The 17772-nt window shown below is 27.5% G+C and overlaps 2 protein-coding genes across 3 annotated transcripts in view; both read right to left on the reverse strand.

The window, feature by feature from the left end:
* LOC129959751 (cytokine-like nuclear factor N-PAC) overlaps nucleotides 1-2299 on the reverse strand; it is a 42889-nt gene extending 40590 nt beyond the window's left edge. The window contains exons 1-2 of the mRNA XM_056072643.1: nucleotides 2251-2299; nucleotides 1923-1973 (exon numbers count right to left, since the gene is read on the reverse strand). The gene's annotated coding sequence lies outside the window, so the exon portion shown is untranslated. The remainder of the gene's footprint in view (nucleotides 1-1922; nucleotides 1974-2250) is intronic.
* Nucleotides 2300-6824: 4525 nt separating this feature from the next.
* LOC129959994 (cytokine-like nuclear factor N-PAC) lies at nucleotides 6825-16523 on the reverse strand. 2 transcript variants are annotated; one of them, XM_056072965.1, is made up of 4 exons: nucleotides 16374-16523; nucleotides 15315-15427; nucleotides 9428-9490; nucleotides 6825-8880 (listed from the first exon to the last, which is right to left on the reverse strand). In XM_056072965.1, exon 4 carries the CDS (start codon nucleotides 8849-8851, stop codon nucleotides 6935-6937), a length of 1917 nt encoding a protein of 638 aa, XP_055928940.1. In that variant the 5' UTR covers nucleotides 8852-8880; nucleotides 9428-9490; nucleotides 15315-15427; nucleotides 16374-16523; the 3' UTR covers nucleotides 6825-6934. The 2 variants fall into 2 exon arrangements, with proteins under 2 accessions (XP_055928940.1, XP_055928939.1); XM_056072964.1 differs by lacking the exon at nucleotides 15315-15427.
* Between the last annotated feature and the right edge of the window lie 1249 nt (nucleotides 16524-17772).

Consider the following 17772-nt stretch of genomic DNA (forward strand, 5'->3'; position numbering starts at 1 on the left):
TATTGTCCTTTAGAGGACTGAAGGGGAATTACACTAGATTGTTGAAGTATTTAAATACTGTGTACAAAATTAAATTTATATATTGAAAATAACCCTAACTTTTACCGATAAAATATGTTCATTTAAAATTTATCTTCGCATTGAAAAGAACTTCTACTTTCCTAAGTTATAAAGCCTTAAGAAATAATAAAAGTTTGTACACAAATTTCTAGTTCGTAAAATAAATTTGATATATGTTTATTTTATATTTTTCTACATCAGTGCATTCTGGATTACAAAAATATAGATATATAATTTTGTTGTTTTATACTATAAGTATTAATTTCAGAAACATTTAATTTGATTTTTCTAGCCATTTCATTATATTTGTATATCAATATCATATTATTGAGAGAAACTGTAAGATAGAAAGAAACTGCACAAATATGAATCAGTATTAGTAAGAATCCTATAGATTCAATCTGTACTGATAAATCCTATAGATAGAAAAATTATATGTCCTTGAATTATTGTGTGACATAAATTTCCATCATTTATTTGACAAAACAAAATGAATCATCCGTACTAAAGAATTATCATGATAGCAATAGCGGTTTTAGGGGAAAAAATCAATTTCATGCAAACAGAATTCATACTTATGAATACTATTAAAAATTATTTGATTTTTTTTATTATATTATTAAAAGTAAATATCTAGTTATTTATAACCTTTGCATACTCATCTTTATAGACACCATATATGTTGAAATAACTGAAATTTATTCACTTAATTTTTGACATTTTGGAATGCTTCCACCAGAACTAAATGAAAAAATATTTGGAGTTTAAGAAATTTTGAAATAAAAGGCTATTCAACTAGCAGAAAAATTCTTAAAATGAAACTATCATTAATCAATAAAAATGCATTCCAGGAACTTACTTTTTTGTGATGCTTTAAGGAAAGATCTTATAATATATTAATGCTTATTATAGAATAATCAAAATTATATATGTATTACTACACAATCATTAAAATTTACAGTAAGAGAAATCTAAAATAATTAAATTTAAAAAGCACAAAGCTTTTTCTGAGCATCATATTGTTTTGTTTCAGAAGAGGAATTTAATTTATAAAACAAGGATTTTGTTAACCGATTAGAAAATTTAAAAAGAAGAAAAAAAATGTTCATACCTTATTGTTTTGAATCAAACTTGAAATATAATGAAAATAACCATAAGTTTATCCTTTTGAAAGACTTAGTATTAAAAAAATTTCCAATTTGTCCTTTTATTCAAAGAGCACATACCATGAATTTTTAAAATGGTTTACATAGTTTACTTGATCTTAGTTTTCCAATTTTATAAATCAATAAATAAATTTTTTACTGAGAAAATTTATTATTTTAACTGAATTTCTAATCCTATTTAACTATGTTGCTGGGCTTGGCTTCTGAATTAGAGTACACCTTCTGCCTTGAAGCAACAATAATAATAGATCAGAATATAACATTAAGAAACGTTTTATTCACCAAGCAGTTCAAAAAGGCAGTTCTCTTCCCATCCCACATATATATTAAATGATTCAACCATACACATTGCTAAATAATCAAAACTTTTATTTGGGTATGACCATAACATTTAATAGCGTCTATTACAAACCCTCATATTAATCATCTTTTTTGTATTTTTGACCATATAATCTTTCATAACTTTGAAAAGAAAAAGTAAAATAAATATTTTAAAAGATTGACGCTTTGGCAATTTATGCAAGTTTAATATTAGGATTTAAGTTATTTGCACTGACTAATTCAAAAAGGATTTTTTTTTTTAAATTTTTAAAGTCCTATTTTTTAATGATGAAAATTCATTCTACTAAAATACTGAAAATATACTACTAAAATACTGAAATAATATTGGGGAAGATATGAAACTGTTATTCTTACCTTTAGTACTGTACTGTAGAAGTCCGGTAGATTTCCGGTAAAAAGAATGAGCTGTAATTAGAGAAATAAATAAAAAGTTTTGACTTATTTTTTCGAGAAATCATATATATAATTAAGAGGTATTAATAAATAGTTTAATCAATTATGAATTACTAGTGTATTATAGAAGAAACTAGTCTATTAATGTTTTCATAGAGCTGAAAAAGCAATATGAAAGTTTGCAATATATATTACGAATTTCGAAGCGCTTCACTCTGTAAACAGTTATAATACGTCTAAACTTTGTATTAATTCACTAATTATTGTGACTAATATATTATATACTTACATTTCAGTTGAAATATCAGATGGACTTGAAGGTTAGTCCTTCATAAAAGTATGTCAATGCTGAAATGAAGTGAAGCAAACGAATGAAATAATTGTATGGCGGGAAAAGCTCATAAAAATGTTATTAAATTATAAGAGTAGGTTTGAGGAAAAATTGTGAAAGAAGAAATTAAAAATCTTTAAAGAAAACTTTATTGTGAGAAAAGGAGTAAAATATGTCAATCAGAATTTCCGTGGGCAATTTTTTTATATATTTCATCAAGATCGGCCTTTGTTAGATATCATGGCGCCATCTTTTGATGAAATCTAAAGTACGATTAGTGTTGTACCAATGGGCGAAAAGATAAGAGGGCAGCACGAAACTAAAGTAACCATTTCTAGAGAAATTTTACTAGAGCAGGGTGTTCCAAAGCCCTAATTATGAAAAGCGGAGCAGATTTCATATGCAATAAATAATGGGATTCGCAGCATTTTTAAAATTTAAAGGTGAGGAGATACTATTTTATCTTGCATGTATCTGCAATGACTCTTCTACATTTTTGAAACCGTTCTATATATATCTGCTAAAATTTTATCACTTCCGTTTTATTTTTCTCGACAGAAAAAAGGGAGTTTAAAATCTGACACTTTCTTTCATAATTTGTATTTATGCCAATTTTAAGTCGAGAAAGCTACATGATCTTTAGGTTTGACTACAAATATTTACACCCTAATGGTGACCCCATGAAAAATTGTAAATCGGTAGAGATAGATATACGCTTTTTACCCAAAATACGCTTTACCCAAAAATTGATCTAAGCTGTGCATAATTATTATTCTGCATTTTATATTATTGCATCATTAGCTGTGCATTTTTATACAGTCTCCTGGTCATATTTAGTAAAATATTCTTGATGCACATTTTAACAAAAAGTTATTTGGTGAAACGAAGCAGATTTTAAAAATAGTTCTGAGAAATGCTCTTTTTATCTTAAAAAATAATAATAGTTTTATGTGATGCAGAGTCAGTTAAAAATTCCACACTGTTTTCTTATGTATTAAAAAAGTATTTGAACTTATACCTTCGTCACTTTACTTATTTTTTAAAGTTTTTTAGATTTTCATCTAATTGGTGTTCTGGATATCATTGAAAAATAAAGTTGCTCTTTGTAGAAGAAAACATCGATAGCAATTAATCATTGATATCCGAAAGAAAAAAAGAAATTACATATTTTAGCAAAGTTGACTCTTGCGCCATTAAAACTCGCATACCATTAACCGAAAAAGAAAAAAGAAAATTAGATCCGAATAGTTAGGACTTTTGATTCTGAGAAATGAATGCAAGAAACAAGGACGGCAGGTTTGACTTGTCGAAGCTGTGCTCATTGGAAATAATAAGTCTGTTATTTGTGCGAGAATTATTAACTGTAACCGAAATTAAAATGTTTTATTTTGATCTTTTCTTTTTACAGAATTTTAATTTTTTTTCTAAACAGTTTTTCTGGTCCTTTTATATGTTCCTGTTTGCAATTAATAATTTGCCGATTTCATAATAAATTATTCTAAACTACAATAACGGAACATTATCATCGTGCTTTTCTATTGTTTAAGCACTACAGTAATCACTGTAGTGATTATATAAACCATAAAATATTAATACACATAACTAAAATTTTAAAGTAATAAATAGAAAATGCAAGTAATAAAAAAAGAGGTAGGAAGTGGCAAAATATGAAAAACCGAATTAAAAATATGTTGTGAATTTTTATTACTGTAATATGTGACAAGACCCAAAGATTTGCTTTATTATAATTGTACTCATTTTTTAAAAGGTTATTATTAATTTCCTTGTTGCAGAAGTATCTTTTAATTGATTTCAATTTTTACACAAATAATGCTTCAATTTTATTAAAATATTTATAATGATCAGTTAAAAATTAAATAAATTATTTAATTAAAATATTTGTAAATCAATTAAAAAATCTATTTCTTTCTTTTTTTATTTTTATTGACACTGATTATTTAGATGTTTTTTTAAAAAATCTTTTTGTTCATTTTTTTTGATGCCTTATTTAATTATAAATGAATTTTTCTAAATTTATTGCTTTACCAACATCGCCACTTAGATATTAAATAAAAAAATTTTGACAATTACTGTTCTTTTCACATTTAGTGCATTTTTTAAAAAAAATGTGGTGACTGTTAATAAAAATCAATTGTTGTCTAAAATTTAAAAACAAAGTAAAATTTGATGCATTTAACTTAAATTTACATGAAACTTCTTTGAAAATAATTGAAAAATTATGAACACTGATTGAGAAGTGTCTATATGTGCACGAAAAGTACAGATAATCTTATTTTTTTATTAAAAACTTCCTAATTTTATAGAAACGCAAAAATCTTGCTGTTTGGGATAGAATTTATTATGTCTTAATTATGAAATCGAAAATATTAATTTTGATTCAGAAACTAATTTGAATTGCTGTAAGAATACTATATGATTATGAAATAGAATTATTTTATGAGAAGGAATAAAATGATTATTTGGGCAATCATAATGGTAACATTTGAGTAATCAAATGAGCATTTGGGTAGCAATAATTTTTTCATCATAAAATATCACCAGAGCAGTTTTTTTTCTCCATAATTATGCACTTTTAACTGATAATATTAAGATTATATATGTTGAAGATGCAAAAGAATTGTCTTAAGATACTCTTCACGGCCATCTTCACAGAATTAGTTTTTTGTGGAATTTGTATTATTGGAAATTAGAGATATGTTTTAAATTTAATGTTGAGAAAATAATTTTATTATTTTAGCAAAATAACAGATTTTAATGGTGCATCTTTTCAACCATTTCATTGCATTCCTTTCAGTTTTTCGAGCTATAAACACCTTACTTAATGTTGCACTATATCTACAAAGTTTGTAAAAATATTATTGATTAGTTTCAAAAAGCAAATAAAAGCAAGCTTAATTTTACTTTAATAATTAAAAACAAGTTTGCATTTTCAAGATTTTTGGTACTAAAATAGTTTCCTATTCATTGAAGTTTTCATAATTTTTATATCCTTTATATAAAGGTTTAAAAAATAAAACACTAATTCTAAAAAACAAACTGAAAATACCAATTTTAATTTTATCAAATGTTTTCATCCTTGATAAGTAAGAAAATAAACTTTTGGAAAAAAAAATATCCAAAGAAGATTTGATGATAGTAATGTTTGATGTTAATATAGTTTACTCTTGTTTTATTTTTTGAATTTAGTCTTAATTCTGAAGTAATTATAAAATACAAAAAAAAAAAAAAAAAAAAAAAAAAAAAAAGGCATCTAAAATCTTTGAAACACACATGAGTGTAAATTCAGCAACAAAATAAACAAACCCTTCCTTCAAACTGCAACTATAGGAGGCAAAAAACAGACCACACATTTGAATTATAGGTTAATTGGTGTCCCCCTCCTGTAATTTATCTGAAGAAAGAGAAGGACTTTTAGGCACTGGAATTCTTGCACTCACTGAGCTCAGAGTTAATCATATTTAAGTTGAATGATGAAAAATAATACATTTGTCTTTCTATCTATCTATATATATATATATAATATTAGTTTGGATTTAAATAGTTATAATAAATTTAAAATATTTTTATCAGTGAAGTGGATTTTAGGACACTAACATCAAATTAAATAAGAAGTAAATAATATTTGCATTGATTTTAATTGCTCAAATATGGTAAAAAATATAGCTTTTAACACACTCATTTACTAGCTGTAATTTTATAATAAGATTTCATGTATTTTGGCATTTAAAGAAGATATTTATTATATTTTTACAACATGATTCTAGACCATAATGGTAGTTATTACAGTTTTAAATAATTTCTAAGAAGGTAATATTTATTGAAATCATAAATAAACTACTTTTAAATTATAAAAAGGTCTTTTCTAATAAGTGTATAATATAAAATCTATTGGCACAGTATATAGTACGAGAAATAAAAATGCTATTCATACCATAGTAAATTTCGAAAATATTTCGAGTGAATTGGAGTTTAACTCAATACAAATTTTTTTTCATTGTGTATCTAATAACAAACTTTTTTTTTCCTTAAAAAATTTTATATTCCAAGTAGAAGAAATGTATAAATATTATTATTAATTTAAATTCGTTAAAATTGTACAATACACAAATAAAAACTTCCATAATTCATTAATAGCAATAGTCTATGAATTATATGAGCACATTTTATACTGCAATTTTATTCTTTCTGTACCTGCATCAAGGGGGGGGGGATATATATACAATAGGATAATTTATTACTGAGAATTAAATGTCTTTTCTTCAGCTGAGAACAATGCATGGACTAATTTTGCACACCATGTACGTATATTCTTAATCAAAATTGAATAAATATTAAAAATCAAATTTTAAGGAATAAGGCGCTTTATTATCATTATTCAATATATTTAATAATTAAGCTGCTCTGGTTTCAGAATATAAAATGACCAATGATGATAAAATGAAAATATAAAAGTTTAAGACTAAATAATAAAAAGACACAACTAAATTGAAAATAAAACTGTATGAATGATATCTTTAATGGATTATGAAATCTTTTATAACATTTTACAATGAATTGGGATAAAAAAAACATATATGTCCCTCAGGCATACAACATAGTATAGCAAAACAATGAACTGACACTAATACTCAGTTCCCATGTAAACAGCAGATACATCATGGTCAGAATAATTTCGAAGTTTAGCACGTTCGAACACTTCATTTGCTGCTGTCGTGACTGACATTGGGTGTCCACGGTCTATATAAAATGTAAGAGCCGAAATTATATCTCTTTGTTGGTACTTAAGAGCAGTATTAGTTTTAAAGATACGTGATAATATGGCTTCTCCTTTTTCTATAAGAAGAGGTGAACATATTGGTTCCATAATTTCAAAGAAACTGGCCTCAGAAAGATTGCAACGCTCAACAAGGTCCAAGGCTTCTAACAAGGCAGCAGGTGATTCTACCACTCTTGTACTAAGAATCAGATTCATCTGAGAAGCGAAGCAAACATAGGCTCCAAGATAATATACATTTTTTGAAAAGGTAAAAAAGCAACTGTCACAAGAGACAAAAACATTCTTATCGCCTGCACACAAAATTAACAAAATTCCATCTTCTACGGGTTTTCTAGATCCACAGATTGCAGCTTCAAGATAATTCCCACCTTTACTTGTGATAGCTTCGTGAATGTTTATTGATGTAGTTGGATCCAATGTAGTCATTTCAACATAACTTTTTGATCCAGGTGGCGACTTTTCAAGACCTGACAGAACGCCATAGTTTCCAAAAACCAGGCTTTTTGAGGCCTCAGGACCAGAAACACAGCAAAAAATTATGTCAGAGTTCTCAACCACGTCACTTGGAGTATGTGCAACCTCAGCTCCAACTTTAGCAAAATCTGCACATTTCTCAGGGGTTCGATTCCAAACTGTGACTTTGTGATTGGAAGTAAGCAGATTTTTAAGAAGCCTTTGACCCATCATTCCGAGACCAATAAATCCAATCTTCTTATGCGATGGTGTGACATTTTCTGCTTTTATGGCTTCATTGGATTCATGTAAATCAAAAGTAGGAAACGACTGAAATTCACTGCTGGTAATTCCTGAAGAAGGATACTCATCTAATGGTCTGCTAACAGCTATACACTTATAGTTTAAATTAGGAGGTGTATTTAATTCAGAGAAATCTTCAGTAGGCCTTTTAGTTAACTTTAGAGGAGGAGATGTTCTTTCATATTCTGATTTATCCGTACAACGTCGTTTAGGTAAAACCCTCTTTCGAACTTCCTGGCTTTCAGTTTTCACTTTCTTTCTTTGTACTTTAGCAATTTTCTTTTCAGTACTACTCGTCAATACTTCAGGAGATTCATTTTCTTTGACTAGTGATTTAGCTTGTTTGGGTGCTTCTTCAGTTTCTTTTTGGCCTTCATTTTCAAAAGTAGGAAATGGCAGAAATTCACTGCTGGTAATTCCTGAAGAAGGATACTCATCTAATGGTCTGCTAACAGCTATACACTTACAGTTTAAATTAGGAGGTGTATTTAATTCAGAGAAATCTTCAGTAGGCCTTTTAGTTAACTTTAGAGGAGGAGATGTTCTTTCATATTCTGATTTATCCGTACAACGTCGTTTAGGTAAAATTCTCTTTCGAACTTCCTGGATTTCCTTCTTCACTTTCTTTCTTTGTACTTTAGCAATCTTCTTTTCAGTACCACTTGTTAATACTTTAGGAGACTTCTTAGGATATTCATTTTCTTTGACTAGTGATTTAGCTTGTTTGGGTGCTTCTTCAATGATTTGTTTTATTGCTAATTTTAAAAGGGTTGATTTTTTCTTACTGGAAGTAGACTGTAGCATTTCTTCAGAATGACGTACAATATTTTCATCTATTATCCATGCATAATTTAGACTTCCAAAAAAGAATACATAATGACGTGCCTTTTTAGGAGTAGATTTTTTATCTGTAGGGGGTTCTACTATCTTGGCTGGCCAAAAAGGAAAACCCTTCATCTTTGCCCAAACTAAATCTGAAATACTAAAATCTTTTTTGACTGCCATCTTCAGTTAGAAGCCTGCTGTCTTTAAATCTATGATTGAACAAATGAAACAAGAGAAGTCAGTAATTTTTTACATCATTAATTGAATAAGTTTAAGGCATACTTCCAGTTGAAGGAACTGACAAGTCGTTCATCTTCTAAACATACTTTGTAAACAGAACTTCTGCATGTGTAAATTTATTTATGTTAAAATTTAAATAGATAGCATTTGGAAAATAAGAGAATCTGGCATTCATTTGAGCAAATTCGAACAAGAAGCCATGAATTTGAAATTAGCCATCCTATAAATTATACTTATTCCTTATAGAATAAAATAAAAACTTCAATTAAATAAAATCAAAAATTGTACATAAAAAAAATTGAGATGCATTCCACCTCTACCTATTATAATTTTAACTGTATATGTTGATTATGCAGTTGAAAAATAACATCCTCCCCTCTTTTTTCACTAGGCAGACAGTCTAAATTTAAAAAAAAACAAAAAACAATTGCTTCATTTAAGTTTTAAATTATATGAAAACAAAAACTAGGCTCAGTCCTATTCCCTGAAAGTATGCCAAATGAAAAATCAATTTACCTTTTGTAAATATCAGTCTATATCTTCTATTTCTTAAGTTTCTTTTCAAGGCAATAGGCTTCCCTGGAAAGAGAAATTTGTTGAGTATATAGAAATTTTCAATGTTTATGAAAAACTATTAACAAAGCAACTATTAAAAATGATACTTTTAAAAAGCTTATTGTTTTTAAGGATTTATTGGACACAATAAATTCTGTAAAATTAAAATATTTACTAGGCATTTTAATTTTATAAAATGCCAGAATTTATACAAATTATGACATAATAAAAAATAGACGAATTGAGTTTGATATATTTGCAGTAACAGGAGGCAGCACCACATAAATACTGAAAACTATTTAATTTGATAATTTAAACTTATAAAATTCAATTATAGCTTAATACGTACATAGATAAATAGTTAACATATGTATCAGTAAACTCTGAAATGCAAGAACTCTAAAACAACAGCAAAAGAAAAATTATGCATTTTTTAAAAATTGCTTAACAACAGCAAAAGAAAAATGATGCAATTTTTAAAGCTTGCTTTCAATTGGCACTCTGAATACTTCAGCTACTCTCACTACTGTCATTATCAAAGCAATACAGATCCTTTAAAGCAAAAATTAGCAAGCCATTACTCGGACAGAAATTAAATATTTTTAAAAGAGAAAAAAGAAAGAAATGGAAGAATGTCTGAATGAAGAATTTCTTAATCAAAGATATGATTCTAAAAAATTAAAATTCAGTTTATGACATCATGAATCATATAAATTGAGATGCAAAATATTACAGAAACTAAATTCAACAAGAAAAGTTTGAAAATATTCTAAACTAAAAATAAACCACGAAGAACAATCTCATAAACCCGTTAATACATTTAAGCAATACAAACTACAAATATACAATATTAAAAATTGTAAGAAACATCCCTATTAATTTACTTAATAAGAATGGGGCATTTTTTTCATTTTTATTTTAAAAAATAACATAATGAAACTCTTATTTAGTTCCAAACCTTTTAGATTTTTCCATTATTATATCACTAAAAGGTTTGGTAAAACATAAAGATAGCAAAGAGGGGAAAAAAATTCAAGCAAAACACTGTGATTGGACTAATATAAATATTACTGCATATAATATAAACAAATCAAGAATGAACAAAAAAAAGTTACTAGCAATTCATGTTTAAACATAGCTATTCATTTTACTTCAGTATTTATCAATTCAAAAGATGGACAAATGCTGTAAGTACAGAAATGGCCATGAAATAACTATAATTTTCAAATATTAAAACCAAGACAAAGAAAATAAAAAGATGTAATAACATTATTTATTATTATTGTCACATTATATTTATGTAGTATAATACACATCCTCACATCATCAAAGCAATTACTACAACACCATTTCACAGATTCGCGAGTGATTAGTCATCATTTTCCAATTATATGGCTTCTTAGTTCGCTGGAATTCATTCCGTGCAACTTTTGATTGTGAAGTTTCCTAAAAGACAATGATGGACCAAAACATGTCCAGTCAGATATGGCAAATATAGTTCTGTGATTAGAGCACATTGTTGAACATGAAGAAAAACATCTTGAGTAGTTTTAATGCTACATTTTTGATGTGTGTTATTTAACATTTATAAAGCATATTAAATGTTTGAAAGTGTATTTACATTGCCATTTATTGGTGGATTTTCATGTAAAAATTTTTTGTTTAATAAATGTTAAGCACATCATTTGAATAAACTGTAGCTCAAATTTCATCTCATTTGGACGAATGGCCATTCTAAAGCCCTCCAAAGTGGGAAAATTATTTCATGCTCAGTATATAATAGAATAAGTTCTAGGAAAAGTCAGTAAATTACAATAAATATACAATTTAAGCAAATATTTCTACAATGTTAATGAAGAAATTCAGTGAATAAGCTTAAAATAAAAATAAAATTATCTTGTTTGATATTTCTTAAAAGCAAGAGAAATCTAAAATAATTACATCCACCAGTGGAATGTTAAATTAATCCTATAATTTGTAACAGTGCACCTACTGAGAAATTACTGCAAAAATTAAGTATATTTGTATATGCAATAAATACGATTCAGCATAGCTGGGATGGAAAGTGTAAATTTCCTCCTGCAATAACTCACTATATTTAGTAATTTTATTTGCAGTCTTAAATGGGTTGCATAGACTAATAATAATAGATTTTATTAAATGACTTTCACCACGTCTTAAATTATACAATTAACAATTGTATAATTCCATAAGGGAAAAAAAAAAGTTATATTCCTACCTCATTAATATTCCAATTCCTCGAAAAAAGGTTTAGAACATAAGAAAACAAAACTAGAATATAAAATTCAAGCACATTTTATTAAAGTCAGTTTCCCCAAAAAACTTTTCCAACTCATTAGAATTTATTAGTAGTAAAAATTTTCTAGCTTGCCAAACAAGTGAAATAGTTTTGTGTTCAATTTCAACATTTCCCTTTTATAAGAGAAATTTCTTTCATCATAAAGAGATCAAGAAATCAGATTCTAACTTTATGCTACTGACTATTTCCTTTACCATCTACAAAAATAGGCAATATTTTAAATGGACTGAATTTCTAAAATTCTTAACTTTTTTATTAATGACTACTGAGTGGATTCTGCCAGACTGTTTTATGTAGTCATAAGAATAATTGTTGTGAAATATTTTTCATTCAAATTTTCCAAATCAATATTTTTATTAATGCTGAATTCAACAGATGATTTTTCATGAGAAAGAATGAAATTAATTTTTAAAACTCTATAGTTTTTTTTTATTATTATTTATAATCATTCAATTAAAGGATAAAAATAGCTAGTTCATTCTCATTTTCCAGACATTAAAATCAAAACTGTGTAAAGAAAACTTGACCAAGAAATCAATATGAAGTCTGGATTTTTCTAAATACCTTTTTGATAAAAATGCAATACAAAAACGTTTTCTTTTTTTTTTTTTTTTTCCCACCCTTACTTGTTCTCTGTAGAACATAATTTCTTAGCAATGCAAAATTTACTGGAGATGAATTCATTTTGTATTCCAAGGCATTTTTAAATAAGCTAATGACAATCACGCTAGAAAAGGATATAACAATTGGATGTTTCTTTTGTGAAATGTAAGATTTACAATAATTTGTTCCCTCTTATTCCTGTATTATCTTCTCTATTCTGCAGTAATTGAAAAATTACACTGACATTAGCAATGTACAGAAAAAAATTTTTAACACATAAAACTTTCTTTTAAAGAATACAAAAATTTATAAATATAAGGACCTTCTGCTATTTAGGCCAGATAAAGCCAGGATCATTCTAGGATTGTAATCACTCAGACACATTTGAAAAATAGATTTAATATGCTCTGCAACACATGTAAACCAGCTGAAAATGTCGAATTCTTCATTGCATACTCTCTAAGAAAGATATTATCACCTCTACTTCCAGCATAAAAAGTACAAACCTTCGGCAAGGCTATGAAAGTCGAGAGTACAAACATATTTTATTTTCAGAAGTCTAGTATAGTATTAAAAAAAAGGGGAGGTGCAACAAATATGCTCCATAATATTTGGGTCGGACAAAAATAAATGTTCTTCTTAAACTTTCTTTTAAAGTATACAATAATAGTTCTATTAATTTATAAATATCACATGCATAAAAAGCCAATTTCATTCTGGGTGGGTAATCACTCAGACACATTTAAAAAAAATGGTTTAATATGCTCTGCAGCACATATAAACCAGCTGAAAATGTCCAATACTTCATTGCATACTTTCTAAGAAAGATATCATTACCTCTCCTTCCAGCATAAAAAGTAGGAACCTTGGGCAAAACTATGAAAGTCAAGAGTACAAACATATTTTATTTTCAGAGGTCTAGCATAGTATTTAAAAAAAACAAAAAAAGGGGGGGGGGAGAGCAACAAATATGCTTCATAACATTTTCGTCAGTCAATTGAACTCAAAATTTACGATGGTGCTACAATTTTTAAAAACAAGATTACTTATCAAATTTCATTTATCTAAATTATTGTGTTTCTCTGTTATGATATTTATATGCAAGCGAGCAGAAAGACTGATAAATGTTCAACTAGATGCTAAAATTGTGCGCTAAATATTACCAGTTTTGTTAAAGCTTTAAAGTTCTATTCACCTGTACTTGGATAAACAGATATAAATAAATAAAGAATGGAAATAGATTTCTTTCAAAATTTGAGAGAAATCTGCAAATTTGGTGTTCAGAAATTTCAACTCGAATTTTGTTTTGTGTTTTAGCGTTTACAGACATTTCCAAAAATGTTTTATTCGGAGATTTGAATCAGGAAGATTGGGTGAAAAAGAAAGTTTAAATTTTCTGGCGATTACATTTCTTTTTCTGTTATACTTACATACTAGTAACAAATGTTCTACAAAGAAGTAATCATGTGAAGAGAAATACTGACTCACTGTTAAAAATCAAAACTAGGGCTTTTAAGTGAATACATAAAATCATCTCTCGGAGGAAAGGAGTTTTCTCCCTGTCTAAACAAGCAAATGGTGGGGACCCTAATGAATGAAAGGGATATATGTTCCTTATTCAATCAGTATTTCTCTAACTTGAGATAAAACCTTTCCCACTAATGTCCGGATTCACGGAAAGATCTGTCATAGCAAAGAAAAACAGTCGGTAATCAGGTAAATCTAGCATAAGGGATTCCCCCACTCCAACAGAAGAAAAATATAAGTACTTGAATAAAAAATAAGAACTTTTAATAATGATATGCATCCTGTTATAAACAGGGTTGCCATTCAAATCTGGAAAAAAATTTCCCTGTATGTATATTTAACTTACGAGGATACTCGTACTAGTTAAAATGCAACATGATTTTAAAGAGTGTAAAGAGCAAAGAAAAGAAGTAACAATTTAACATTATTTGAAATAATAGCATTTTTAAAAAAGGGTTTATAGTTACATAGAAAAAAATTTCTCTTTATTTATGATCTAGAATTTAGCAGAACAAAATTTATATATTAAGGGAAAGGAGATTTATTACCTTTCATGCTTTTTAACTGTAAGACACACAAAATTAAGAATTCAGGTGAAATAAAATACACAACTTTTTTGTTGTGATACAAATCGTTTGATGATTAAACTTAACAGAAAAATGTTACAAAGGAAGATTAATTTTTTTATTTATACATTTTTGAAATTTCATATGTTTGGGCATCAATTTGAAGAGGTTTCAGCCACCACAGAATGCCCAGTTTTTTTAAACAGATGTATGACTTATTTTCCAGTCTTTTAAAAATAAAATTGATATAAGTTTTTATTATAGTATTAATTTTATTTTCAGTGCAATGTTGGATTTTTCTTAGCGGGAAAAATTATATGGCTTGCATTAAAATTATTTATTTTCACTAATTCTTAACAATTATGTAGAAAGGTACTCCGGAAAAGTTAAAGGAAATTATAATTTCAAAACAGCTAAAAAATATGTAATTAGCAGGTATCGTATAACCCGGATGTTATAATAAATTGCATTTATTATATATATTCTTTATGAGAAAATTTTCTGTAGTTTTTAGACCGAAGTTTGACACAAACTAATCAAATTTGACAAAAAAAGTCACTCAGATCTGCAAAGATTATCAACACCAATGTAAGAGCTATGACAAAGAACCAATATATCTTTAAACAAGAGTAAGCCCCAAATATAATCTTTCTTATAATACATCAATAACAATAATTAATAACTTTGTTTTATTATAACTATCAAAGTAAGGTGCCCTAAAATCAAATGATTAAAAAGGTTAACAAGTTTTCTGACCAGTATTATAAAAAGAAGGCAAGCATTGTTGCATGCCTAAACATTTAGAAATGGGAATGTGAAGTAAATAACATACAAAGGAAATTCTGGTTTGTACCATGGCCATCCTTGAGATGGTCAAAATACAATGGCTACCATGTTTCCCCCTTATTATGATTATATGCTCTCCACATCTATATGGTGAAATAGCTATAAAACGAAAAAAAGAGGGATCTCTTAAGTGTATTTTCTGAAAAAAAATGGAAAAAACAACAAAAAGCATATATTCTAGAAATTATTATAATTAATTATATTAGAATAATAAGCATCCAAGAATATAAATAAATTCAACTGTAGTACATATCCCTTCACTGGATATTAATAGAAATTCATGACCTAAGTTTCTGAAGTAAGTAAAATATGATGAAATTGCTACTTTTTAAATCTCTGCTTGTAAATAAAAAAAAATTAACCATATATGTTTAAAAGATCTAATTTCATCAAGAATTAAGAAACCAAATTGAACTAAGTGAACATGACTACAAATAAATAATTTAAATACAAAATTTTAGTTCCTACAGAATGGAAAATAATGTGCACATACTTATTCATGCCTGTCAAGAAAATTTAAGCCCACATAATTAATTTACCAATTCCTTCCAATTTAAAAGAAGGAATGAGAACATTTTCTTTTCAAAATTCTAAAAGACAAATATAGAACAGATACATTTTAGCAAGCATTTACTTCCTGAAGTGGATAAAATTATGAGTAAATTTCTCTACAATCCAATGAAAATAAATAAAGCATGAATACTTTTCTTTACACTGAAAAACAGAGCTAACACTGATAAAGTAGAAATAAACTCTTTATTCATAAAACATTAGATGAAAATCATATATATGCGATTCCTTGAAAAAAAAATTTATCCCATGCAGTATGCAGCCATCATAATTACTATAAAATTAATTAATGTGTGTCTAAATAAGAGATGAAAAAATTAAAATAAGCAACTACTTCTACGAAATTGATGATAAATTAATTCTTGAAATGAGGAAATAAAAATAGTGCATGCTTTCAAACAAAAAAGTTTCGACACACAAAATTCAAGTCATTCTAATGGAACAATTCTTTAGTTAATAAAAAAAAAGCTCATACCGATTAAATTGATATGTAAGCTAGCTTATTTCTGAAAAAGTGTTTAATATTTAAGTTAAGTATTTAATATAACATGTTTAACAAACAAAAAAATTTGCTGAACATTAATTTGAAAAAAGCAATCAGCTGATGAAGAGACGCTCCCGCCGATTTAATACCGGATGGTTACGGTTACAGTTAATGTATCAAACGTCATATGTTTAATTTATGTGTGGCAAATTTTAAAGTAAAGAAATAATCTAAGCGTTTTACTTGAAATGTAAAAGAAAAGAATGCCTGATGACCTAATGTATTATGAGGCAAATGATCAAAAATTCAATTCTTATTGAATAAACCAATCTTCGGAAATTATTTCAATACATATATGAGTAATGTCATCGTACTTGTGATTGGTTGATTTGCAAACTTGACCTGCTGTTAGGTAGGGATGACGAATATTTTAAGAGCGGTAATTACGTAACCAATATCAAAAAGTCACAAATACCAGTGATCAATACTTTTCAAAGAGGGGTGTGATTCAAATCCTTGATACGATTGTGGTGATGTTCATGTAGAGTGTTCTATAAAGCATTTTATCTCTATTAGGAAATTAACTCTTTATTTCGCTAACAACCATAGGGATGACGAATATTTTCAGAGCAGTTATTACGTAACCAATATCAAAAAGTCACAAATACAAGTGATCAATACTTTTCAAAGAGGGGTGTGATTCAAATCCTTCTTACGATCTTACTGATGATATTTCGATTACAGGTTTTGGATCCCGATAGAAACTAACAATCGATACGATATCACTGAAATTTGCCGGAGCGGTGACGATACGATCTGTCCAATGGACGCTATCGAAAGAAATCTGTGATTGGATTGAAAAGTGAACGGACCGGTTATTGGAATTATCGTATCGTATCATTGAATTGCATATCACTGAAGTTTATCGGAGTGGTGATTTCACCGGAAAGTGCGAGGCTTCACTGGAAAGTGCGAAGTCACCGCTCCACTTTACGTGAGGGACCGATATTCGTATTTGATGATGCACTATTCCATACAGATCATTTTTAATTGCTCGTGACATGATTGACTTTGATTACATGTACTCTGTTTACTGATGGCGCCATCTATTGGTAGAATATAGGACTAAAGTAAACATTTTAAAGAAATGACATATATTTTTAACTCATCTTTTCCAGAAAATGGTTCACTCTAATAAATAAATAGTTTTGAGAAAAAAAATAAAATTTAAGAAGTAAGCTGAAACAGATAAATTAATTCAATCACACGTTAATTAAATTAGTAAATTAAGTATTAATTACATTTAATAAATTTTATATTTAATATTAAGTAATAATTTTTAATTAATAATATGATTGAAATAACAGATATTTGGAACAGATATTTAAAA

Source organism: Argiope bruennichi, chromosome X2, assembly GCF_947563725.1.
Source record: "Argiope bruennichi chromosome X2, qqArgBrue1.1, whole genome shotgun sequence".
In the NCBI taxonomy this organism is placed as follows: domain Eukaryota; kingdom Metazoa; phylum Arthropoda; class Arachnida; order Araneae; family Araneidae; genus Argiope; species Argiope bruennichi.